This window comes from Petaurus breviceps, unplaced genomic scaffold (genome assembly GCF_028583685.1).
Source record: "Petaurus breviceps papuanus isolate PSGF00001 unplaced genomic scaffold, PetGlider_PUasm1.0 38, whole genome shotgun sequence".
Taxonomy (NCBI): Eukaryota; Metazoa; Chordata; class Mammalia; order Diprotodontia; family Petauridae; genus Petaurus; species Petaurus breviceps.
This window is the reverse complement of record NW_027186304.1, coordinates 60600796-60628689: the sequence shown is the minus strand read 5'-3', so window position 1 is coordinate 60628689 and position 27894 is coordinate 60600796. Positions and strand designations below refer to the sequence as shown.

Here is a 27894-nt window from a genome sequence, read left to right as displayed (position 1 = left end):
ATGAAGGCAGTTAGAGAGTGGCCCAAGCTGCCTACCCTCTTCCTCTTAATTTTTGCTTTGGCCTCCCAGGAGAGCCAAGGAAGCCCCCCGGGCCGCAGGGAAGCAGGGGCACAGGGTGATAAAGAGAAGCTTCTCCATCTCCTTCCAGCGCCCTCAGCTTCCAGTAGCCGCCACGAACCTCAGCACCTTAGCGCCGGCAGGTTGCACCCGACTAGTCAGCGGGGGCGCTTGGTGTATGCCTCCATCTCTTCTTCCTCCTCCTTCTCCGAACCCCAAAGGGACCGCGACCAGGCACTGCTCTTCTCCGCCTCCTCCTCCACTGAACCCGCCAGCTCCCGGATCCTCAGCGTACCCAGGAGCGCAGGTAAGAGCCAGTTCCAAGACCTGCTTCTTTCCTTCTTTACCTGCTCGGCGGCGCACCTGACCTGCATCCAGCTTCTGGATGCCGGAACTGACTAGTCAGGGCTTGAGAGAGCCTTCTATCTCATGCCAGAAATCCCAGTCTCATTGTGAAAAGCAAAAACATAAAATTTACACCCTCTCTGAAGCTTTCCTTTCTAAAATCTACCCTTGGGATTGATCACGTTGGTCTGGGAACTTTGAGAAGAGAAGGGAGGGAGAGGTTATGTTTGGGAATCCAAGGAGGAAGAAAGGGAGTAAATTATGCTAAGGTGAATAGAAGTTTCAGCCACGGAAAGAAGCTACATTAAACTTTTCTGCACGAATTTGGGTTTTGGCTTCATTTGAGGACAAACAGTGAGAGGTTTACATTTTTCCCCAGCTGGCCACACACGTTGATTTCCGTTATTATTAAAGACAGGGGTAGAGTGCGAAGATTGCTGGATTGAGAGTAGACACTATACAAATCTAAATTATTTAGAACTGGATTTGGAGCTAGAAGACCTGTGTTCGAAATGGAGCTCTGCTATTTATAAACAGTATGACCTTGGGCAAGTCTAAAGCTCTCTAGGTGTCAAAGATCCCCTATAGCTTGAAATCAATTTTCCTATGATCTAAATTTCCATCAGTTAATCAGTTTCTCTAGGTCTTTTAAATATAGATGGATCTGGAAAGAGATAGAATTCCCCAAACTTCTTTGGGGAGCAAGTTACCAGGAGGTGGACAGTGGGAGGGGAGAAAAGACTGGTAATGGAGAGCATGAGTAGAGAAGGAAGTGAGTGAGAGGAGGCTGAAGATATTGGCTAGAATGAAAAGGACAGAAATTAGATGGAAAGTCTCTACAAAATTATAGGGGAAAGAGGAGATGCTATTTACACATATATCACAAAGCATGTCCATATACATTATTTCCTTTGTCCCTGGACACTTGGGACAAGTTATTATTTTCCTCCCCCCCCCCCCAACCCCACCTCTTCAATGTGACTTAGTACTGAGGATATAGTTTTACAGTTGAAGAAACCAAGGACAGTCAAATGACTTCATGGTGGTTACATGGCTGAACCAGAATTAGAATTCAGATCTCCTGATTCCAAGGCCAGTGCCCTTTCTGTTATGCTACTGCTATGTCAAGTTAGTAAAATGCCCTGGGAAACTTGAAGAAATAAAGAATTTGAAGAGGTGGTTGTTAACTTTCTGGATTTTTCATCTTTGTTCATTGGTTTGTAACACTAGATTGTTGTTAATGATTTTTTTTTCTGTCTGTGTAGTCATATGATTACAGATTTAAAGCTGTACTGACCTTAAAGATGATTTAGGCACTGCCTCTATTGCTTACTGTTTGCATGCCCATAGGAAGTTCAACACCTCTTTGTTTTTGTTGTGGTTTAGTAATTTTTCAGTAGTGTCCCACCTTTTGTAACCCCCATTTGGGGTTTTCTTGTCCAAGATATTGGAGTGGTTTGTCATTTCCTTCTTCAGCTTATTTTACTGATGAGGAGTTGAGGCAAATAGGGTTAAGTGACTTGTCTAGGGTCACACAGCTAGAAAGTATCTGAAGCCATATTTGAACTTAGGAAGATGAATCTTCCTGACTCCAGGCCTGGCACTCTATCTACTTTACCTCTTAGCTGCTTCCTCATATCTTCCTGATAGGTAAAATGAAGGAATTGGACTCAAAGTCTCTTCCAGCTCTAAATCTATGATCCCTAATCTTAAATAACAGAGCAAGGGTTTAAACCCAGCTCTTTTGGCTGCCAATCCACCACATTTTGAATTGAATTCCTTGAAGTGTCCTTTGTAAAGCCCAAAGTGATGATATTCCCTGCTCTGTTCCTTACTTTTAGAAGCCCACCCCTGGAAGGCTAGGTAATGTAGTCACAAGTCCAGACCATAAAGAAAATGTAGTCGTTTCCACTTAGACCCAGTAACTCCAGGCAGACTACCTCTTCCTCAGGGCAATTTCTTAAAGTCATCAGTCTTGCCCCATAAAATAAACATGAAATGATTCCTTGGTGCTGTGTCCCATCTGTAGTAGGCCTCCTGACATAATGCTCTACCAACCAAGAATTAAGCAGAAGAATGGAAACTCAAGGTTCTTGCCAGACGCTAACTTGCTGGGGAATACCACACATATTCAGGCCCTTCTACCTCATTTTTCACATTTTGCAAATAGAGAGAATCTAGGACAGTGGAATCAGAGATCTGTCACAAGACCTTTTCCTTTTTAGAAAAAGGGATTGTACAAGTTTGAGGTAGACCAAAATTATGATGCTCTGACTGTTTCATTCATATCAACTGCAATTTTAATATATTTTTACCTCAACTATTCAACCCAAATTGTAGCTAAGAAAGAGGATTTTCTGTATGGGATATAATGATGTTGAAGTTTTTTTCCCCCTTTTCCAGGCTATCTTCCACATAGCTGCTATAAATTGATATTTCTAAGACATTAATCTTAACTAAATCACTGTCCTATTAAAAAAAATCAGTGCCTCCCTATTGCTTCTTCACAATCTGAGTCTGATTTCCTTTTCCAGTGTTATTTTATATTATTCCCCTATGAATTCTTATCTTTCTTCTAAGATAACTCAGGTGCTATCTTCTATAGGATACTTTCTTCCTCTTGAAATTACTTCTTATTGAAAAGATAGTTGGAAGCATCCCAGGAGGAATGAAGTTCAAATCTGACCTCAGACACTTACTAGCTGTGTGACCCTGGGCAAGTCACTTAACCCTGATTACTTCCTAGATAAATAAATAAAATAAAAGACACAGAATTGTATTGTGTAACAATACAGTGATGTAACATTGCATTGTATTGTTCTTTGGATCCAAAAGGGTCTTGATTGACTGCTGTAACATTGGACTGAATTAAATAAAATGAAATTTAATAGGGATAAATGCAAGTCTTAACACTTAAGCACAAAAAAATCAGCTTTGCAAGTATAAAATAGAGGAAACCTGGTTAGAAAGCACTTGCCTTGTAAAGGAAACAGGTTTAAAGGGCAGCTTCAATATGAATCAGCAGTATAATGTCGCAGCCAAAAAAAAAATTTGATCTTGGGTAGCTTTAAAAAAAATTATAGTTTTCAGGAAGTTGAGGGTAGAACCCCATTGTACCCTTCCCTCATCTTTTTTTTTTTTTGGAATATTATGTTCATTTCTGGGCACATGATTTAAGAGGTACATTAATAAACTGGAGCGTATCTCTCAGAAAGACAACCAAGATGATGAAGGATCTTGAAATCATGTCATAGGAAAACTGGTTAAAAGAACTGAGCATGTTTAGCTTGTTTAGCCTCAGGGGGACATATAACTGTCTTCAAACATCTCAAAGGCTTTCATGTGGAAAAGGGATTAAACTTGTTCTGTTTCAGATCAGACAGTAGAAACAGCAGCAATGAATGGGAATAGCAAAAAAGGCAATTTAGGTTTCATGTCAACTGCCCAGCATTTAGTGTTTTCTGCAAGTGGCATGGGCTGCATCAAGAAGTGGGTTCCCCATACTTGGAGGTCTCTAGGTACGGACTGAACAACCACTTCTAGACATGTTGTAATGGAAATTAGTCCCTTTCAGCTTGACAGTTCTGTGATTCTACCTTTTTATTAGATGAATTGAGAGGCCACTCTTCCTCTATCATTGTCCTGCTGTGTAAACCTATATGATTTAGGGGCGGGGAGTGGGTTTGGACCAATGACTTCATTGTTATAGAGAATTTCTGGTGATAAAATTTCTTCTATGGATGAGTATCTAAAACTGTTCCGCAATTTCAAGTTTTAGAAAAATGACAGGGACCCTTAGAGGTTAAGTGACTTACTTGCCAAGGGTTACACAGATGGTATTTATCAAAAACAAAACCTGAATCCAGGTCTTTTGAGCCTGATTCTGGCTCTCTAGCCTCTGCCATGAAACCTTTTTTCATATTCATATTCTGACTTAATTCTATTGCTAGAACACAACTATAGAAACAAGGATTATTCCTTAGAATTTTAGATCTTATAGCTTTTGTGGGGAGAGGTGGAAGAGAAGGCACCGAAATGATTGTTTGGTTGTTATAGGGAGAGTTGAAGGAGTCAAAATTTATTTTTCTCCTCACAAACCTATGGTAGTTGTGAAGAAAGTTAGAAAAAAATGTGAATTAGCCATATGCTAGTATATTTTGGGATATACACAGGTATTCACTGGCATCTTATAATTCCATAAACAATTCATATATATGTACATACATGTATATATGTATACATGCATACACACATATATATGTATGTATATACAAAATATATTTCTTTTTTTTTAAGCAATCGGGGTTAAGTAACTTGCTCAAGGTTACATGGCCAGGTGTTTCTGGGTGGGTGCTAAGTGTCTGAGCCCGGATTCAATTCCCCAGGTCATCCCGAGACTGGAGCTGGTCCTCTTACTCACTGTGCTACCTGGCCACCTCGAAAATACATTTTCTACAAAATTTCCTATTATGTTTAGCTTACATGAAAATATGTCATCTTTTAAAACCTTAATCAATGTAGTATATTCTCTAAATTTAATTTAATTAGAATTATTTCTTCTCTTGTATGTTTTTTAAATAATCTGGGTTTTATTGTTTCTGAAAACACTAGCTATCAACTTTAAAGTGACTAAACAAAAGCCTCAGTTTCTTTATTTGTAAAATGGCTGTGCTAATGTCCTATTTGTCTCAGAATTATTGTGTGGATGAAATGAATGACATATGTAGAAATGCTTTGTCCATTGTAGGGTCCTACTGTTAGTATAGACAGGAAGGTTGCTCAGTGGAAGTGAGGGGGGAAGTGGCAACAGCTACAGTCAGTAGCTCTGAGTAGTGAATCACAGCTTCCTGCTCAGTGCTCTGTTTGCAAACAATCACAATTTAAACACCACTGCATTTGGTTTGAAGCCAGTCCCTAGCACACTGACTGAGTAGATCTTAGAGGGTTTGGGTTTTTTAATTTGTTTGTTTGTTTTTTTGGAGGGCAATTGGGGTTAAGTGACTTGCCCAAGGTCACACAGCTAGTTTTTGCCTTAAGTGTCTGAGGCCGGATTTGAAGTCAGGTCCTCCTGACTCCAGGGTTATTCACTGTGCCACCTAGCCACCCCCATGCAGTTTTTTTTCTTTTTGGAGGGCAATTGGGGTTAAGTGACTCGCCCAAGGGATCTTAGAAAGTTTGGAGGAAGGAGAGGGAAGGAACCTGGAAATTTCATAGCTTAGTAGCTGCAAAGGTTGGGTGTTCTTACCATCTGTGTCTGAGAGTGTATTTTACCCCTGTGCTGTGAGTATTCCCTGGACAATGCCTTGTGTCTTAGATGCCAGGCCATGATGATGAGATTTGGGACACAAAGATTATTAAAAATATTCTGGTTGTGATGTATCTGGGTCATAAGGTCACTGAAAACGCTGATTTGACCATACCTGTTGAATCATGCCATCTCTCAAGGTTTTTTTAAATCTATGTCAGGAATCATTAGTACTTTGTACAAATGTAAGGTTTAATCATTATTATTATTTATTAAGATTTATCATGAAATCTAGTAGTATATCTAATAGTTGCGTACTCATGACACTACTCTATCCTCATTCTCCTATCTGTGTGTGAGCTCTTCTCCTGTCTGGGTCTTTATTCAGGTCACCTAACCCCTCCCACGATGGTTGGGTGTCCCTCAGGACTCTGTCCTAGACCCTCTTCTCTATCCTATTTCACGTGCTCATCTCATCACCTCCCATGGTTTCAATGATCATTTCAATGCTGATGTTTCCCAGATCTACTTTTTCAGCCTTAAACTCTCTTCTAGCTTCCAGATTTGCATCTCCAACTGCTTATTAATCATTTAAAACTGGATGTCCTATAGACATCTTAAACTCAAAATTTAAAACTCCAAAATGAATGCATTATTGTTTTCCCCAAACCCTTTCCCCTTCCAAACTGTGCTATTATCGTGGAGACACCATCATCTTCGCACTCTCTTGGGCATGCAACTTAAGCATCATCATCAACTCCCTACTTTTTCTCACTTCCCCATACCCAATCTGTTGCCAGCTTCTGTTGATTTGACCTTCCTAACATCTATCATATATGTCGTCTTCTCTGCTCTCACACTGCCACCACCCTGGTGCAGGCCTTATCATCTCATGCCTGGACTTTGAAATATCCTAGTTGGAGGAGAGAAGGGTCTCCTTTTCTCGAATCTCTCCCTTCTTCAATTTATCTTCTACTCTGACATCAAATTAATCTTCCTAAAGTACAGGTCTGACCTTTCCACCCACCCCCACCATTCGATAAACTTCACAGGCTCCCTATCACCACTACGATCAAATACAGAATCCTCAGCATTCAAAGTAATTCATAACCTGGTCTCTTACTCCTTTTCCAGTCCTTTCCAGTCTTTACTGCCACCTCATGAATACAGTAATTCAGTGACATTTGCCTCCTTGCTATTCCTTAAACAAGATACTCCATCTCCCGACTCTGGGTCTTTCCCCTGGCTGTCCCCCATTCCTGGAATGTTCTTCCTCCTCAGTTCCACTTTCCAGTTTTCCTGTCTCCCTTCCAGTCTCAGCTAAAATCCCACCATCTCTAAGGCAGCTCTCCCATTCCACCATAATGTTAGTACCTCCCCTCTTTGGATTGTCTCCAATTTCTCTTGTATATATCTTGTTTATGCCTAATTGTTTGCCTTCTGTTACCTGCCCCACACCTCCCCTGACTCATTAGACTATGAGATACTGAAGAGCAGGGACAGGGATTGTCTTTTGCCTCATTTTGAATTTCCATTGCTTGGCAGAGGGCTTGATATGCTTTAGGTGCTTAATGAATACATATTTGTTGTGTAATAGAAGTGACACAATCTGGGTGTGATAGACGGTTGTGTTGTTAGTCTTACTCAAAGGTCATTAATTAAGTACTTATCACTTTTAGGGCAGTGAGAGCAATATAGATAACTGGAGTTAGAACACCTGGGTTTAAGTCCCATCTCTGACACTTACTGACTCCATGGCCCTGGGCAAGTCCACTTAATCTCTCAGTTCACATGGACAACTCTTTGAGAACTCTGGGTTGTAGAACAGTTCCTGACATGCATTAGTAGAGGAGATTTCTTCCCTGGAACTATGCAATTGAAATAGAGGTCTGGGGAACAGCTAGGTGGCACAGTGAATAGAGCACCAGCTCTGGAGTCAGGAGGACCTGAGTTCAGATCCAGTCTCAGATACTTGACACACTTACTAGCTGTGAGATCTTGGGCAAGTCACTTAACCCCAACCTCCTTGCCCATCCCCCCCCCAAATAGAAATAGAAGTCTGTTGTGTGTGTGTATCTCTGTGTGTCTGTGTATTTACATATGTGTGTATGCATACATGTGAGTGTATATAAGCACACAATTATGTATCTGCATGTGTCCATAAACATATACATAAATATTCATATACATATACACATACATATGTATAGGGATATATCTATGTATGTATGTATAAGTTCCAGGCACTCTGGTGATATGAAGACAAAACAAACCAGTCCTTAGTAACTTTTGTTCTTTTGGAGGAAGCAACATATTTGACCTTAGAGTGCAAGAACAATGGACAGAGCTTGGAGAGACAGATTTCTATTTGATAGGGCTTCCTCAGAAGTAGAGCTGTCCAAAAGGGGAATGAGCTGATTTTGGAGGTGGTGCATTCCACCGTCACAGATCTCCAAGGAAAGGTTTGATGATGACTTGTAAAGTACATTATAGTAGGGCTTCTTTTTCTAGGATAGATTGAATGAGAGAACTGCTTAAGTTCCTTCCATCTCTACACTCTGTGATTCTGTGATGTGTACACATATAAGTAAATGTATTTTCTTGAACTTTTAAGGCAACATCTAATTTAGAAGGAAGGTCTGACATTTCAAAAGATCTTGGTTTTTTTCCCCCCGCTTAGGAATTCAGAATGCTATCTGCTGAGTTAGATGACTAAAAAAACTGAGGAGTCAAAGAGAGCAATGCTCATAATAATTCATATGTTTAGGACAGAAACATTTAATTTTTTTCACTTTCTGAGGGATGTTATTTTAAAGGAATTAACAGAGAGGATTTTTTTTAATTTAGCGAATCACATTAATATCCCTCTATTTTGGGGAGGGAGGGTCTTTTTTCTGGAGGAGGGAAGGCAAGGCAGTAGGGTTACGTGACTTGCCCAAGGTCACACAGTTAGTAAGTGTTAAGTGTCTGGGGTTAGATTTGAACTCGGGTCTTTCTGACTCCAGGGCCAATGCTCTATTCACTGTGCCACCTAGATACCCCTATTCCACTATTTTTTATGGGTCCAGTAAATTATATGAAATATGTGTAACATAACCAATTCTAGGGATAGAATTTTGCTACAACATTTAGCACTAAAGGTGCACACTTCTGGCATCTCTTAAAGGTGAGAAAACTGGACCAGTCTTATGAAGATGATGAGGTCTTCAGAGCCTATATACTTAGCTAATAAAAAGTTACAGAGCAAATTCTACTACATAAAAGTATGGTTTTAGAAACAAAATGAATAAATGAATCAAAAAGCATTTATTAAATTTATTATATTACTTTATGCCAAGTAATACATTAATCATACAAAAATATAAAAGTGAAGACGGTTTCTGTCCTCAAGGAACTCATATTCTGATAAGGAAAAAACAAGATTCATTAGAATATATAGCACAATAAAACCTTATTAATTTAGTCTTCATTAATTTGGAATTAACTTCTTTCTTTTTTTCTTTTTGGAGGGCAATTGGGGTTAAGTGACTTGCCCAAGGTCACATGTCTAGTAAGTGTTAAGTGTCTGAGGTCAGATTTGGACTCAAGTCCTCCTAACTTCAGGGCTGGTGCTCTGTTCACTGTGCTACCTAGCCACCCCTAAGAATTAATTTCAGATAATTAGATTTGTTCTTAGCACTATCTATGAAGAAAGAGCTTGCTTAATATGCAGCTGCCTTTTTGGATGAGGTCAATGGCTGCTATTGATTAAGAATAATTAACAAACCAGAGGGAGAGAAGAGGAAAGGGAAGCTCCCTCCAATTTTTTAAACAATCTATGATTAGAGAGAGTTAATTGAATGCTATGTTAAGATGAAGAGTTCACTAATATTCACAAATTCAGAGGGCTAAGTCAAGAGTAATGGAACAGTGGTTGGGGGAGTTATGCAAATAAGAGAAAGAAGGGTTTTAGTAAGACATGGTGAAGGGGCTGTCAGCATAAAGTCAGATAATAAAAGGAATGGATGGCATCATCTTGGATTTGGATAGTAAAGGGGAATAGATGGAGACATATCAGGATATCTTCATATTTTGATAAAAGACCACAAGATATTGGTGAATGAAAGATTGTCTCACATCTCTGCCCAGTTTTACTCCTAAGTCAGCTGCACATGCTTTGCTGTGCATCTGGTCTCAAGCAACGTTTGTTGTACTTTAAGCATCTTCTCATTAAAATAGAATTTCTACTTGGTAATACAGTACTTTGTTAAAATTTAGTTTAGTGTATTATAAAAACTAGAAAATAACTATGGTTTCTTTAAAATATTCTATAAATTAGATTTTTAAAATTAAAGTATTCCTCCCAATTATACAAATGGTTTTATGTAGGAAGTCCTCATTTTTTTCTCATTTAGCATTTCACTAGTCCATTTATTTGATTTTGTATATTGCATTTCTCACTACCTTTACTCAATTATTCTGCTCTTTCTGCAGAAGACTATTGACACTGTAGTTAGTACACTTTTATGTTTGTATTAGCAATTCTGTAGAGAAAGGGTTCTAACCTGTGGTCTGTGCACTTGTTTTTTTGTTTTTAATTTTGGTAACTGTGTTTCAGTATAACTGATTTCTTTGTAATCTCATATATATTCTTTATTTAAAAATTCTCTGAAGAGGAGTTCATAGGCTTCATCAGATGGCCAAAGAGTACCTTCTATATGAAAAGGCTGAGAACTACAATTGTTAGACATGTTTTGAAGTCCATTTTAAGTTTGTTCTCACAAAGAGCTATTTTATGACTTCTAGTGAACTCTTCTAGATAACATGTCAATGAAGTATGAAGTACTGAGATGGTGAGAGGTTCGTTTTCCTGTAGCTGCAAACAAATACATTTATAAAGTAGGTATTTGTAGAACAAATAATTTATCTTAACTGCACATTGCATTATTCATTTAGATCATTCTGTTCCTAGCTACATTGCAAAAGACAATTTTGGTATGTTAAAAGCTGTCTGACTTAATTTTATTTTGTAAGGAAAGAATGCAAAACAGATGGGAAAAGGACAGAAAGGATTTGGGCTTAGGTTTCTTTGAGAGTTATAGGGCAGATCATCTTCTGAAGGGTATGTATGGGGTGTGTCCAAATGTTCTTCTGCAGGCTAGACAGAGAACTGAAAATTTAGAATTGACTTTGTCAGAGAAGAATTAGAAAGAGTAAGAATATTATTAAAAGAAAAAAACAAAACCTGAACCTTAACACTGAACTGCTTTCATTGTAGCTTTGAATAAAATGAAGTGATTTGTAAAATATGAAAGAGAGTCATGACAGGTTAGCTCTCATTTTTTAAAAAGTCTTTCAAAAAGTCCAGAAGGACACACAGACAAGCTGATGAACTTTGAAAGTTACATGTTGAATTGATTATACCTTTAAAAACAAAAGAAAGCTGTTCACAATAGAGAGTGGCAGTTTCATGTATAATACTTTTTTCTTTTCTACTTTACATATGAAAATGTCTTTTTGATTTGGTGTTTAAGCTTAAAATGGGAAAAATAAGACCATTGTCAATAAATATTTCTTAAACATGTAATTCTTGAGTTAAGGTTAGTTCTATGGTTCTGAGGTAGTTCTAAAGTCTACTCTAAGGAGGATAATTTTGAATACTTTGGCTTATATGGATACTTTTTATCTGTTCAATATTCTAGGTCTATGATGTTATGAATGTAGGGAACTCCTGGTGTGGAGAGCCTATCCACCAATGAAGATAGATAACAAGTTAAATTTTAAATTTTAAAAAGTTGTCTGGTGTGCTAAGAAATTAAGTAATATAGCCTTGAACTAGAGCCATAAGCTAGTATATATCAGTGGCAGGACTGGAATCCAAGTTTTTGAGCCTCCAAGGTCAGCCCTGTGTAACCACAGCATTGCACAATATCTCTATTCATATGTATATGTATAAATGTATGTGTGCATAGGCATCATCTTCATATTGTGCAACTTTTTAAAAAGATTGTGGGCTCCAAAGTATCCCTTAAAAGTATTTTAAAATTCTAAGGCCATAAGCAAAATTAATGTAAATTAAATGTTTAATTAACAATTATAATTAGCGTCTGTTTTAGACAAAAGTGATGAAGCAATTGAATTGTATTTGAGTATGCACATTGAGGCCCTATGTGTATGCATATATACATATATATATATATATAAATACATACATAAACATATGAGCAAATTTGTACATATCTTCTAGAACCTGTGGCAGAATCTTACTATTTTAAATAATTCTGTGGTATATATTTCTATTCAATATGTCTATAGTCATTTTTATATCTCCTTATGTCATAATAATGATGTTTTAGGTCCTTCTTTATGATTAATTATATGTCAAATTCTTGGTAAAAATGGGTTTGTAGAACCATAAGTTTAGAATTGAAAAAAGCTTAGCATAATACCCTCATTTTGTAGATGAGGAAATTGAAGCCTAGAGAGGGTAAGTGACTTATCCACCCTCATTCACTCATCATGGAAAGTGGCAGAGCTGAGCTTTGAACCTAGGTCCTCAGACTTCAAATCCAACACTCTTTTGACCATATCACAGTCCTTGGTTCCCCAACTATAACATTGTCCCAGGGGAAAATATGGCTCTATAACCATTTGTTTTATGGTACAGTTTTCAGGAATATATTTTGGCAAAAAAAAAGTAGGTACACCTTGTACTGTTGTTTCTTTTGATGTCTTATGGTCCTTAAGAAGTTGTATATATTATTGTATTCAACTGAGATTGATCTGTAATATTTACTAGTAAATTTTAAATTAAATATGAGAATTTAGAAATCTCTTAAGGCTATGTCCCAACCCTCCATTTTTATTAGCAAGTTGGGTCCCTAAAAGAAAGATGGCTACATCTCCCCTCAGGGCTTTAGGGGTAATCCTGAGGGTTTGGGGATGCATTTTTTTAATGTGATATAGCTCATAAAATTCCACCAGTATATTTCCTCACATCACTTTTTAATGATATTGATTAGTCACTCAGTTTTTAGAAAAGGATACTTAATAAGGTGCTATAGTAAGAATAGTAGGCATAAAATAACTATTCTTTTAGTAGAGTACTCTATATTTAATAAATATTTATTGAATTTAATTGGTAAAATTGTATTTTAGTGACTAGTGTTTTCCTCCTTATTCAAATGGTTCTCTAATACAATTTTCAGGTATCTCATTTGTAATTTGCAATTTGTAAATTGACTAGGCTATCTATGTATGCTAGAATATTCCCTTATGTGTATTGTGATAAAGATGACTGTTTCATAATGACCTTTACTTTGAAAAAGTTATTAGTAGATAGATATATTATTCCAAATATAATTAGAAGAATAGATTTTCAGTATGCTTGTAATTTATGTTATGGCTCTGATTTTGATATATAATATAAAACAACTATACTTTTGCCTGATTTCATTCCAAAGGTAAGTCTATTACCTCTTTATATTTGACTTATAGATCTATATATCGAGGCTAAGTTACTCAGAATTAAAAGATTATACTCACAAAAGTGATTTCTATTTAGTTATATTCTGAATTATTTAAGACAAACTAAAGACAACATATAATTATCACAAACAAAAAATGTTTATACATGTATATATGTAAGGGGAGAGAGAGAGAGCTACAATGCAATATAACTAATTTATTTTTTTATTTTATTCACCAGAAATTAAAAGTATTACATGTTAACTCTTTATGTCACCAGAAATAATATTTCTAGAAAAGCATTTTCCCCCTCAAGGTAGTCACAGTTAGAGACTCTCTTTGTCTAGTAATGGATATCCACTGTAGTTGTGTCTTTTGTTAGAAACATCTTTGGAATTCCTTTTTTTTTAACAATTGGGGTTAAGTAACTTGATCAAGATTACATAGCCAGTTTTTGTGTGTGTGGGTATTAAGTATCTGAGGCCAGGATCGATACTAGGTCCTCCCGACTCTGGGGCCGGTGCTCTTATTCACTACGCCACCTAGCCGTCCCTGGAATTCCTTTTCTCATTATTTCATTTATATCCAGCAATCTATTCTTTTGAATATATAACCTGATGGCAAATCTGTGTGCTTTGGGCATATATTTGATTTTTGGAAACATTATTTTAGGTTAATATTGATGAATAAATGGGGTAGGGTTATCAAGCTAGTTATTTTTGCTAAAAAAACCTATAAATTAACAAGAATGATTTTTTAAAAATATTTTTAAAACTTTTGAGAGAGAGTTCCAAAATGGTTTTGAATAAGAACAGAACCACTGGGATACAAGTTTAGCCTCTCAATGTTTGCAAAAGCATCAAATAGATGGTCATTTTTTCTTTACTATATGTACTTCATTGGGAATTTCATCTGGTAGACAGTGCACATATGTCAGGGTATTGACTCATGTATGCCTTTGAAGTGAGAAAAGTGAAAATCATGCCTAGTGATTCAAAGTGTGGATATTTTCACATAAGATCTATCTGTGCCAACAGTAATCCATTTCTATTTCTGAGAACCATGAAATTCCTCCTTTCCCACCTTTTAGGGTTGGAATTTTATCCTTCTATGTAATTATTTCTAAGGACCTACTCTTAGACTGCTTAATCAATTTTAGCCATAAAAGTGTTGCTTGAAATGGGCATAATTTATATTAAAATTATTGTCAGATGAACCCAAATTAATTACTAGCATAATTAGTAAAGTACCAAATCTTCATGGAGGCATAATGCTTTGAACATAATAGGAAAGGTTTAGCAACTTATTTGTTTTTTGGAGAAAAAAGTTGTCAAATCATAGTTGTCAAGGTGAACAGTTATCAAGCAAGGTGATGGATTATCTTTGCTATGTAAGCATTGTAAACATTGGGGCTACTTGTGTACACACTAATCATTTCTATATTTTGGCTTATTAACTTAAAATACCTAATTCTGCGTCCTTCAAGTATGCCCAATTATGAAATTGGTTTTTTAGCACAGTAGAGTGTATTTATTTCAAGTCTTTAAGCATTCATGATTTTATGGGTGTGGTTGTCATCCCAACCCCCACCTATGCAGCATAGCATTTTTGTATAATTTTTAATGAATTTCAGTGGCTAGTCTCTCTGGACTTAATTAGGCTGGACTTGCATTGCTATACTTGTTTATAAAACCTGAAGCTTGTTAGGTTCTGTTAGAGCTTATTCTCCATTGTTCAAGGTCATCCCATACCAAGCTGAGGCCTTGGAGTAGGAGTGGAAGCAATAAATATATACCTGAACAAAAATTGGCACAACTTGTAATTGATCATCAACAAGAAGACAGTGTGGTTCAATGGAAAGAACAGTAATGCTGGAATCGAAGGATCTGGATTCAGATCTTATCCTCTTATGTTTACTGTATAGATGACCTTCAGCAAGTAACTTAACCTCCATGCAACTCAGTTTCCTCACTCGAAGAAAGCAGGGCTGCATGACCTCTAAGTTCCCTCCAATTCTAGCTCTACGATCTAAAGTAAATAAATAATCATTCAGTTTCAGAATTGTTGATTTTCAATACTGCATGGTGAAATGTTTGGAATAGTCTGGAAAGCTGACATTCATGAAGGTATTATATGAAAGAATTAGGTAAATTTAGTTGTAGATGATGACATGATTGTGAGATGATGAGATGCCTTCAAGGGTTTTCAGCCCCAAAGTGAATATAAGATATGATCCTGGGAAGAAACTCTTGAGGATACCTTTGAACCAAAGACTCAGCCACACTTCTCACTTAATTTCCAGCTTGATTTACTCTTTGGCATGATGCGCTTCTCTATTATCTGCCTTGTCCCCACACAGGTATTCTCCAATGCCTTCCTTCACTTTCCAGTTTCCTTTTATGCTTTTTCTTCCCATTTTAGAATGGAAGGCCCTTGAGAGTAAGGATCATCTTATTTAATTTTATTTGTATGTCAGACCTTAGCACTGTGCCTGGCACATAGTAAGCTCTTAATTAATTCTTTCTACCTTCCTCCCTCCTTTCCTTCCCTCCCTCCCTTTTTTCCTTCATCCCTCTCTCCTCTTTCTTTCTTCTTCCCTCCCTTCCCTTCTTCCCTGCCTTTATTCCCTTTCTGTCTATATTTCCTCTCCCTTTGTTCCTCCTTCCCTCCTTCCTTCCTTCCTTCCTTCCTTCCTTCCTTCCTTCCTTCCTTCCTTCCTTCCTTCCTTCCTTCCTACCTTTTTACTTCCTTCCTTTCTTTCTTCCTTCCTTCCACAACAGAGTCATTGCTCTTTTACATCCAAGGAATAAAAAATATTCTTTTCTATTCACAATAAGAGGGGCTGTCATCTAGACTTTCACTCTTCTACCCCTTTTATATAGAAATTTTACATCAAATATATCCTACTTTACTGGATGTGTAGAGGACAAGCACTATATTATTAGAATATGTCGCCATAGTTACATGTCAGAACCATATTTGTTATTGTCATTAGTCATATCTGTATTATCTTCTGAATGAATTAGGGCTCTGCAATTGTCTGATTCTCTTGAGATACATCATAGAGACATATTTTATTAAAGAAAATTTGCAAAATAGAAAAACCAAAGTAGAGTATCAGAATAGGGACCTCCCAATCTTGATTGTCTATAGAGAATGCTTTAAATTCTTCCCTTTGGAGCACTTTGGCAGAAAAATGTATAGTACTTGAAGGGAAACAAGTAGATTAGCTTTGTTAGACTAAATTGATGGAAGGAGAGAGAACTACATTTTGGAGGGCCTTTCTTTGTGTTCCAATATTTAGCACATAGTAGGTGCTTAATAAAGGCCTATGGACTACAAATACAGCTGAAGTCCTTGAAGCGGAAAAGTTTTAGCTCCTGGTAAATTTTTTTATTTTTTTTTCCAGCTTCAATGGAGCTTATAAAAATATGTACTTTTTCCCTAGGTATATTTCTTTATTTTTTATTTTTATTTTTTTGCTTTTTGTAGGGGGGAAGTTGGGGCAGTTGGGGTTAAGTGACTTGCCCAAGGTCACACAGCTAGTTTTTATGTTAAGTGTCTGAGGCCAAATTTGAACTCAGGTCCTCCTGACTCCAGGGCTGGTGCTCTATTCACTGTGCCACCTAGCCACCTTCTTCCCTAGGTATATTTCATAACTTGTCCATTTCTTCCTTTCCCATGCAGTTCTTGTTCATATTCAACCATAGTTCCTACACAAAGAAACTACCCAGTGTGTTGTAGTCCTTTCTTTAGGTCTTCTTACATTTCATAAGTACTAGTATTAACACTTAGACTGTGCAACATCTGCTCTTCCTTTGCTGTACAGGAGTGTATTTTGGCAAGAGGATTATTTTCTATTTTTTTTAAAGCAATTGGGGTTAAATAACACGGCCAGTTCTCTTTGTGTGGGTGTTAAGTATCTGAGGCCGGAACCGATCCCGGGTCTTCCCGACTCCTGCGCCGGAGCTCTTACTCACTATGCCACCTAGCCACCCCAGGATTATTTTCTATTAATCTATTTTCTTGTCACTTTCTCAAAGAATCTGTTATTTTCACGAAGAAAACTATAACAATAATCATTCAGCCCTTACCGAAAAATGACATTAAAAAAAAAAAAACTTGAGAAGAGCAACACTGTTTCTCCCCCCCTCTTTTAAGTGCCTTCATGGAGTATCAAGCTACAGATATAGGGTACTGGCAGCATGTGTAGAGGACAGAGAACTGACCTCAAATCCAGGGAAGACCCATGTGTTCATCTACCTCTCATACATACTGGCTGGGTAACCCAAGGCAAGGCTCTTCTCAGTATTCCATTCAACTGTCTAACACTCTAAGTTTCAGAAAAAGCATTTATCACTGTGCTCAGCACATAGTGAGTACTCGGTAAATGTTTATTTTATTGTGTAAGGTGATGACCTACCTTAGTTGAGGGTGTTTTCTTACCTGGAAACTACTTATAGCAATGAAATAACAAGTCCAGTCATTAACCTTATCATTAAAAATGACAACCTTACATTAAAATAAAATAAGTGAATGAAAAAATATGAACAAGAATTTTCAAATAGAAAGAGTTAAACTTAAAAATATAGTTTGGAACAAAATCTTCCCTGTTAAGTTTCTCAGAAAAAAGGGGAAAATATTTTGAAAAGTCAACTTGATTATTTCTGAGTGAGAATTTCTTTAGCTTTCTACATAAGCCCATTACAAATACTTTGCTCTTTAGTGAACATCCTTGTAAGCTTTGGGGAACATTTTGGATGATTCTACTTAATGTATGTGGTGAAAAGGCAAATATGACTCTCATTCTGAAGTCTCCAATGTCTAGTTCTATGCAGAGTACAATTCAACATAAGTATATATGATATAACTAAAATGATTTACAAATGTTTAAACACAGCCTTCTTACTACTTAAGTGGTTGAATAGTACTGAAATGTTACAGATACTGTAAATTCCAAATGCACATTCTATAAAACCAGTGTACTATTCTAAAAATAGTTGGGACTCTGAATGTCTTAGAAATCATACTTTATGGAGCAGGTAATATATAAGTTGGCAAAAGAATTTCAACAGGTGGAGATGTGAAGGGAACATAATTCAGGTATGGGTGGAAGATTAGAGAGAGAAATGGCTTCTGGTGATTAAATGTAGTAAAAAAAAAAACGAGGAAAAGCCACCAGTCTAGTTTTGTTATAAAATGGTAAAAAGAAGAGTGAAATAAGGATGGAAAAGCATATTGAAACCCTATAAGAAAGTATTTTAAAAGCAAGGTTGAGGAGTTTTCTAGACAATAGAGAATCCCTCAAGAATTTTGAGCCACTAAGTGATTTTTTTATATGAGAAAGATAATTTTGATAGTTATGTAAAGGATGAATTGGAGGGGTGGGGAAGATTGTAGGCAAAATCAGTTAGGCAGATCTTACAATAGGCCCAAATTGGAATAATAGCTGTTCAAGTGAAGAAAAAGGGAGGGATATGACCAATACTGCCAAAACAGAACCAGTAGGTCTTGAGAAAAGTTTGGAAAATAGGAGATGAGGAGAAAGAAGATTTAAAATGTACACATCTTCTTAAATAACCATCTGCCTCAGACCCAAGGAACTATTTAAATAATTGGCCTAGGATGCTGGCTGCTTGGCTGCTTCTTCATAGATTCATAAAATTGCTATATTATAAGGGATCTAAGAAGTCATCTAATCCACCCAACTAATGAATCCTTCAATAAGTGACATTCTAGCTTCTCATTAAAGCTAGAATAGCAACAGAAAACTCACCAGTCAACTGGAACAAACTATTCTATTATTTAAGTTCTAATTGTTACGAAGTTTTTACTCATGTTGATCCAAAATCTGTCTCCAAGTCCCACCCATTTTAAAAGTTTATATCTGGGAACCAAGCAGAAAAAGTGAAATCCATTTTACAAATTCAATAAGTATCTGCTATGTACAAGGAACTTAGTTGGGCCCCTATAAAACAAAGCAAAGAAACATCCCCTACCCCAATGACTCACCCAGAGTGATATTCCAGTCTTTCACTGAAGCCTTCCTCTCATAAGAGAAAAAATCACCACCAACTAAATCAAACTTCATTTCCAGGCTAAAAACATCCCCAAATCTATCAAGTGACATTCATCCAATACTTTTATCCCCCTCTGTACATGAAACATTGGCCAATGTTTCTCCTGATATGTAGTGGCCAAAAATCAAGCAGAGTATTTTAGCCATAGTCTGATCAAAGTAGCATGCATCCAAAATGTTGCCTATCTTGTTTTGGATAGTATATTCTTATTAATTCAACCCAAGAGGGTATTTTTAAGAAGTTGACTCATTTATATTTCCTTTGAGATTGTCCAAGATGCTTATTAAACATTAACCAGAGATTTTATTTTGATATTTTTTTGGAAAATATAACCTACAAAAATCATTTTATAACATCATCTTATCTAGCAGCTTCCAGAGAAGAAAATATTTTCTAACAGAAAAGCCCTACAAAAATCATGCTTTACATACTACTTAGGTTACCAAATGACAAATCTGTGATCAAAGACTACTTATTAATCATTAAGTAAGAGAAAATATTTTTGTTATTATAGTACTTAAAACCTACATCTAAGCTCTCTATAGAAATTAATTACAATAGAATTACTAATTAAAATAAAGGTAACCATTTATTAAAACTTATGGGTTTTCTTTCTTGGTGAATTTTGAGCCTGCAAGCTTTAAAACCTTTTTCTAGTGTTATTATTTTTTTTTTTGCATCATCTCATCTTCCAGTTTGTCCTTATCTCCTCTCCCACCCTTTATTTATTCCTTTTAAACAAAGAATATAGAAAGAAGAAGAAAAAAAGTCTAGCAGTTAATAATATTTGACACTATAGCCAGTGTTCCACACTAGCTGCCTACTTCTGCAAAGAAGGGATGGAACTGCATTCCCATATCTCTTTTTCAGGGTCAAGCTGGTTCATTATAATTATATAACGTTCAGATTCTATTGTTTTTGAAAATTTCAGAATTTGCCTTACTGTAGTCATTGTGCATATTGTTTTCTTTTTTATGTTTATTTCACTTTGCCTAAGTTCATCTAAGTCTTCCCATGCTTCTTAATAGTCTTCCTAGTTATTGTATTTTATGGGATCATAATATTCCATTAAATCTAAATACCATAGTTTGTCATTTGCCAGGGATAGGCTTTTACCTTGTTTCCAGTTTTGCTATTACAAAAAGTGCTGCCATGAAAATATTTGTTGCACATTGAACTATACATACACACACATATATGTGTATGTATAGGTGTATGTATATATAGCTGTGTCTATATGTAGATGTGTGTATATGTATACATACACTTATACATACATTCATATACACATACATACACATATGTTCTTGGGGGATAGAATGAACATGAGATATCTGGGTCAAAGGCAGCACACATAATTTTAAAAATCATGTTATAGGAAAAGATAATTAAATTATTGGAGGGACACATTTATTTCTATAGAATAAACACATTTTCAAATTGCTTTTTAGCCATTAAAAGTATTTATAAAATCTTCTACTGCATTCAGCTGGCTTGCTTCCCAGAAAGGATCACTATAGTTACCTTGCCAAATATCACACAGAATATTGACACCACAGAGACCAATTTGCTATGTATGGTAGCATAGTGTATATTTGTGAGTGCTTTCTGAATTATGAAGGAACAGTTGACAGTGAATAAATTCATGGTTGTATGGGGAACACTATCAGATTCACATAAAGAAAATGCATTTTTTCTTTCTAATTATTCTGACAAACTAATTCTTGCTTGCATGTATTGTGAAGTTGCCAGTGGCTAGTTGGACTATTAATGGAATGGAGTTAAGGGTCTGATGTTATTTCCCTTTTGTTAAGCCTACAGTTAGTTTATGAAGGGGTGCTGGCTGATTGATACTGAGCTATCTACACTGGGTAGATGCTTATATTCTCCCTTATACCAAAGGAGAATATAATTTACTGGCTTCCAGGATATGTATACCTTCTGGGTGAAAGAATTTCCTCCTCTGTATGTGCTCAAGTCTAATAAGGTAATGCTATACTGAATGGTGGCCCAGAATAACCTGTGGAATATGGGTAATAAATATCCCCCTCCTTATTACATGTATATGTATGTAGCTGTAAGTAATTCTATAATATAATTGTAATAAAGTGACATATAATGTAAAGAATTCTAGATTTTAAATAAAGACAAAGTTGTACCTTTGATCTGTACTATATAGGTAGCAATGGGAAAGTCACTTAATTTCTAAGAATCTTTATTTTCTTATCTGTAAAATGGGAATAATACTTGCACTACCTTCCACACAGTATTGTGAAGAATGTCCTTTTAATATCTTAGAGTGCTATATAAATGTAAGCTATCTTCATCATCATTATAGCAATCATTGTTGGAATAAGTGTATAAGGAGGAAATGAGAGAAAACTACACAGTAGCCTGACTACTCTGGATCTGAGATTGTCACAAAGAGAAAGTTCTCCTAAGGCCTTGAGTGTTGGTGGCAGAAATGACTAATTAAAGCTAGAATTTGCACAACACTTTAAAGTTTGAAAAGCTCCTTACAAGTGTTATCTATGATGGATCCTTACAACAGCTCCCTGATGTAGGTGCTATTTCATTTTCTGGATGAGGAAGCTGAAGAAGAGAGAGGATAAGTGACTTGATGACAGTCATACAGATAGTGTGGATATTGTGTTTGAAAGTAGGATTCAAACTCACGTATACCTGATTCTAAATCCAGCTTTTCGGTCTTTGTCACTTGACTGTGCATAGCAGTCAAAGCCAAGGCTTGTTGGAATGACACTAAATTGTGCTTAAGGAAGGAAAGTGTTGTCTTTCCACTGACCCTAGTGCACATCCAATTGAGCTTATTGAAGAATTGCCTGATATGATGTTTAAAAAATTTTGAGAGACATAATTTCTGGGTAATTGATTATTTTATTAATAATGTTAGCATTTTTTAAATAAAAGGAATGGTCATTTGGCCATCTCTCTTGGACCAAAGTTGACTCATGGTGTCAGGCTCATAGATTATATGCCCTTGGAAGACTGGGTGATCCTGAGGGTGGCAATGAACTCTGATTGGTTAATAATTAATGAGAGGATGAATATTACAATCAGAGGTGGACCCACTCCAATGATGGGCTAGGAGAATGGAACTTTGATTGTCATTTACTTCTATTGCTCAGCTTTGGGCAATCTAATCAAAGAATTTATCCCCACCCAAACCTAAGTAGAACACAATGGGCAGGAATTCACCTAGAGAAGATGGTCTAGGTGGGGTATATTGTTGGCAGATATTAGCAGTGTCCTTAAAAGACTGGACTTTGGACAAGGAAATAGGACAGGACTAGATCTTCCCCATAAGTGGTTATTAATGATAATTTCTCTCAATAGTACTATACTAGGAGTTAGAGATGGAAATAGGGGTAGGGATAAGGACAGGGATAGGGATGGATATCAGATCTATGTTTTTGTTGGTATGGGGAATTCCCAGGTGAGGAACCTCCCTCTACCAATGTAGATCATCACCTCTGCAACTTAGAACCTTGAGAGTTGAACAAAATACTGAGAAGTTAAATAACTTTCCTGGCAGCACTCTGACAGTATGGGTCAGAGGCAGGGATTGAACTTAGATCTTTCTGTTCTAAGAATAACCATAATTGGAATAATTTAAATTTTTATGTGTCTGTCTGTATATATAGTGTTTGTCTCCAAGGAGCTTAAAGAGTTTTATAATGTTTGCCTTTGAGATAGGCAGAAATATTATGGCACTTCTACGTGGATCCAGAAATAGAACTCTAGCTTTCTGATTTCCAGTACACTAAAATGATATTCTTTTTATCCAGACCTGTGATTTCATGAATGTTAAGCAACACTGGGTACAAAGTCTTCTTCCACCAATGTTGCACATCTGTAATTTATAGTTTTAGAGAGTCACTTATGACCTACTGAGGTATGACTTCTCAATGGTCACACAGAATGAGTAATGTATGTCAGAGACAGAACACAATACCCACCACATTCTGGGGCCTTTTTTTTTTTTTTTACAAAAATTACCATTTTCAAATTAAAACCTAAATGATGACTCAAATTCTGTATTATAGCCCCGCTGTTAAGATGCTTATATTTAATTTTTTTTTTGGAGGACAATTGGGGCTAAATGACTTGCCCAAGTCCACACAGCTAGTTATTGTGTTGTGTTGAGGCCGGATTTGAACTCAGGTCCTCCTGACCCAGGGCCGGTGCTCTATTCACTGCTCCACCTAGCCACCCCAAGATGTTTATATTTATAAAATAAGCACATTCATATTTTCTACACACAAGGCTAAGAACACAACAGTAACAGTTTCAATGAGGTTGTATGCACTTGGATTTATATCCTACTCTAAAAGTCTTAACTGTGGGAATAAATTTCTGCTGGTCTATATGCTTAGTGGATAGAAACATTTTTCCACAAAATTAGTGGCATGATTGTGTGTTTCTTTCAGTATTTAAAATATTTTAAAATAATTAAAATATAACATTTTCTTTGTAGACATACTTCCAAGGGACTTGAACCTAAAAGAGAAGTTCATAAAGCATTTTACAGGTAAATACATTGTTTCTTTATAAGATTTCAATTTGTCTTAACTAAGAAAACAAATAAGTAATATAGATTAGATATTCAGTTGTCATGTATTATACATCACATATCACATATCAATTGGGAAAAATAATGGTATAGCTCTTTTTTTCTATTATTTTAGACTTCTTCTTATAGAATCAAAAATTTGGAGCCAAAAGGAATTTTAAAGATTGTTGAATATGGATCTCTTATTTTTAAATAAAAAGCCTGAGACTCAGAGAGGAAGGTCACACAGATAATAGTGACTGAGATGGGATTTGAATGCAGTTCTTTCTGATTCCAAGACCAGAATTCTATTCACTATACCATGCTCTGGTTTAAACCTTAAGTGAGAATGTAATTGACATCAGAGTTGTACTTAGAGAACAAGTAGTCTGAGGGACATAAGTTAGATTAAGACTCCTCCAACAATATTAAACACGATGATGCCTTGACAATGCATTAATTTGGTTGCAGATACAAATGTGTTATCTCCTTTTGAGTTCTTTTTGAAGAAAAAAAGATAGATTTAGATGTGGACTTTATTGAAAATAGGGTGTTTGAAAATCTTGGCAGTGATTGTCAAACTTTTTGGTCTCAGGACCCATTATCACTCTTTTCTTTTTCTTTCTTTCTTTCTTTCTTTCTTTCTTTCTTTCTTTCTTTCTTTCTTTCTTCCTTACATTCCATTTTTGGAGGAGAAGTTGGGGTTAAGTGACTTGCCCAAGGTCACATGGCTAGTTTTTGTGTTAAGTGTCTGAAGGCCAGATTTGAACTCAGCGTCCTTCTGACTCCAGGGCCTGTGCTCTATTCACTGCACCACATAGTCACCCTCCCATTATCACTCTTAAAATTTATTGAGGAACTCTCAAAAGAGCTTTTATTCATGGAGTTAGAAAAGCAAACATATTCGTATTGTTATGAAAATACTTGTGATTTCATAGACTACTTGAAAGACTCACACTTTGAGAACTGTTCATCTAGAGACACCTTCGGGTTTCTCGCTGTTTTATTATTTCTTAATATAAAAGCCTAACAGAGTATGAATGTCTAATTTTAGACAATTTAACTCTCTTCTATAAACAGAAATTCCCAAGGAAACAAGCATAAAGAAAATACTCAATATGTGCAGTTCTCTTTAGGACCACTACTGCCAGGCTTCTTCTATATTAGTCTAATGCTTGCCCTGCTTATATACTAAAGAGTCCCTCCTGGAAATAGAGGTTCCAGTATGTGAACTATGGCTAATAGATGGCAAAGTTAGAAGTTTTTAAAAAATAGTTTATGATAAACCTGATTTGCTTCTTCCCACAGAGGAGGGATAAGGACATAGGAGAATGGTTAAGGTCTTCTCAGGGAATGCAGGGTTGTGAGCTATGCAGCCACATTATCCCTGTCAATAAGTACTAGCAAAGTTGTTTGGATAATGGCTCTTTGTTTATAATGAACATTCTTTTACTGTTAAATAGGACCAGTCACATTTTCAGCTGAATGCAGCAAACACTTCCATCGACTTTATCACAATACTAGGGATTGCACTATACCAGCTTGTAAGTAAGACTGCAAGTCCTTTTTCCCTTCAAATGTAATCTTACTCCAATAAATGCACATGATCTTTAAGCACATGCTTCTGACACTTGGAAGGCAATAGACTAAACACTGTGTGACATTATTTATTCAACTGACGAGATTTGAGTGATATAATATATTCAAATACATTGAGTGGTACCATTTTCTTAATGGGAGTATACCCAAACCTTAAAAAGCCAGATTCCATCAAGACTCAAATGGATTGTTATCATCTTTCAGAAATATCTTGCAGGAAAATATTTTCCATCCATGTGATGATAAAATGTTATATGAATTATAAGTTAAAATTTTCTCACAAGATAATAATTGAAAAATAAAAAGAAGTATCTTTCTAGCTCCTAGTATAAAACCATACATGAAGAGTTTGTAAATTCTCCTGGTCAATGAAGTATTATTTTTTAAAAAAATATCGAATATGTTCCTTTGGAAATCTAAGTTACAGAAAGTAATGATATTTTCAAATATAACAGTAAAATTATATAATTTTAAATATGTTTCCATCTTCCTACATATAATAGTCTCATATAAGCATGCATTCTAATAAAAATAAAGGCAGTGAATAGAAAAGAATGATTACATATATTTGTGAGGATTGGTCTATTATTAGGTCCTACCTGACAGAAATGTTTGAACACTGATTGACCAGCCTACAAACTAGAGAGTTACTATGTACCCAATAACTTGTTTAGTGAGCTTCATCAAGACAAGGAATATTTAATCCAGATATGCACAGATAGAATTTTCCTAATCACAATTCACCAATGATCAATAAAGGGGTTCATAGTCTGGAGCACCACTGAATGACTTCTCCTAAAGACTCTCTCCCACTTTGTCCCTGTAAATCTGCCCAGCAGCAACAGCCAGATATAAGAGCAGAAAGAGAGATCTATGCTCTCACTTGGGTTAGTCATTTCACCATAAACCAACACCACTACTTACATTTGCCTGTGGGACCAAGAGCTGGGCTTTTCTGCATGCTTGCATGCTTGTGAATAGGAAACTGACTTGTGATGCTTGAGTCCTTGTGTTCATTCTCTGTACCTCACCCACAATGTTCTTGCAAAATTCAATTTATTTTTGATTCCACTTTATGTTTTATATCAAGTTTCTCATAGATTTCAAGATATCATAGATATCAAGCCTTCTTATAGATTAAGGGATTTGTCATGTTTTCTCTTTATTGTACAAAAGAGTCCTTTTGAGTCTTCTATAAAATAGAGGATTCGTTGAGTGTATCGTGAAGGCTATGGAGCCAAGTTAGATGATTTTTGGTGCCCTCCAACTCTAACTATTATATCATACATGGGTAAGAACTGAACAGTACTTTCTATGAAAAATGCTTATGGATTTTGTTCATCAAATTATAAAAGAGAAAACTGTGGGATGGTTCTCAGGGAGGAGGTAGAGAAATGTGTAGACAATTTAAAAATAAATTATATAAATAAAATCTATTTTTAAAACTTTGAAATGATATTTCATTTTTAAAAAATGGGAACAGTGTGATGAAGCAGCCCCCAAATCAAAAAGATCCCATATAGTGTTAATACAAGTATAGTGCCTAAAACACAGGAAGTAATGGTCCCAACTCTACTTAATTCCAATGAGATCCAATATAGATTACTATGGTAATTTCTTTAAGAGGGATGTTAAAAACATGGAATATATGCAAAGGAAGGTTTTGAGGAGGCTTAAAATTGTGTGAAGAATTATCAAAGGAAACAGGAATATTGAGCCTACAGAAGACTTAGAAGTAGTCATGTTAGCAGTGTTCAAATATTTAGATGACTGCCATATGGAAGACAGACTAAATTTAATTTGTATAGTTCCATAGAGATGAACTAGGACCAAGGGGTGGGAGTTATAGCAGGACATGTTTTGATGCAATATAAGGAAAACTGTCTTAACAGTTAGAGCTGTCCCTAAATGGGAATGACTGCTTTGTAAAGTAATGAATGTCCTTTCTCTCCAATTTTTCAAGCATAAGTTGAAAGGCTACTATTAGAGATATTGTTGAGGGAATTTCTATATTAGGTGGCAGCTGGAGTAGATGACTGTGTATTATCAAACTTACTATAATCTAACATAATGGGATGTGTTTTTAGAAGTCTTAGAATTCTCTTTTCTGAAATGATAACCTTATTTTTAAGAAAATAAAATATTGTCTTAAGGAAAAACTATTAACAAAACCAAGTCAGCTTTAGAATACCTTATTAGATGCAGAGATAAGTAAAATCACTTTGAAATCAAAGCAAAATTGATTAATTAAGCAAGGACCTGATGAGTGCCAACTACATGTGAAACAAATATTCACTTCAGTTGGGGAATACAAAGGAAATAAAAAATGAACTCTATCCCTTTAAAGATTTGTTTTATTTAGTTACATATGATGATATGACCATTATGGGTGATGATAAATAATAACTTAAGCTAATAACTACTACTGAATTTCCTAGCTTTAGAGTATCTCAGATGAACCATTTTCCACTAATTTTTTTTAGATTACAAAAGATGTGCAAGACTGCTAACAAGGTTAGCAGTGAGCCCGCTGTGTACACAGCCTTAGAAAA

General features: G+C 35.9%; 1 protein-coding gene across 1 annotated transcript; it reads left to right on the top strand.

Annotated features, from left to right (window-relative positions):
- Window positions 1-27894, top strand: ALKAL1 (ALK and LTK ligand 1). Its single transcript, XM_069099509.1, has 4 exons — window positions 1-364; window positions 23669-23722; window positions 25207-25287; window positions 27826-27894. Exons 1-4 carry the CDS (start codon window positions 1-3, stop codon window positions 27888-27890), a joined length of 564 nt encoding a protein of 187 aa, XP_068955610.1. The 3' UTR covers window positions 27891-27894.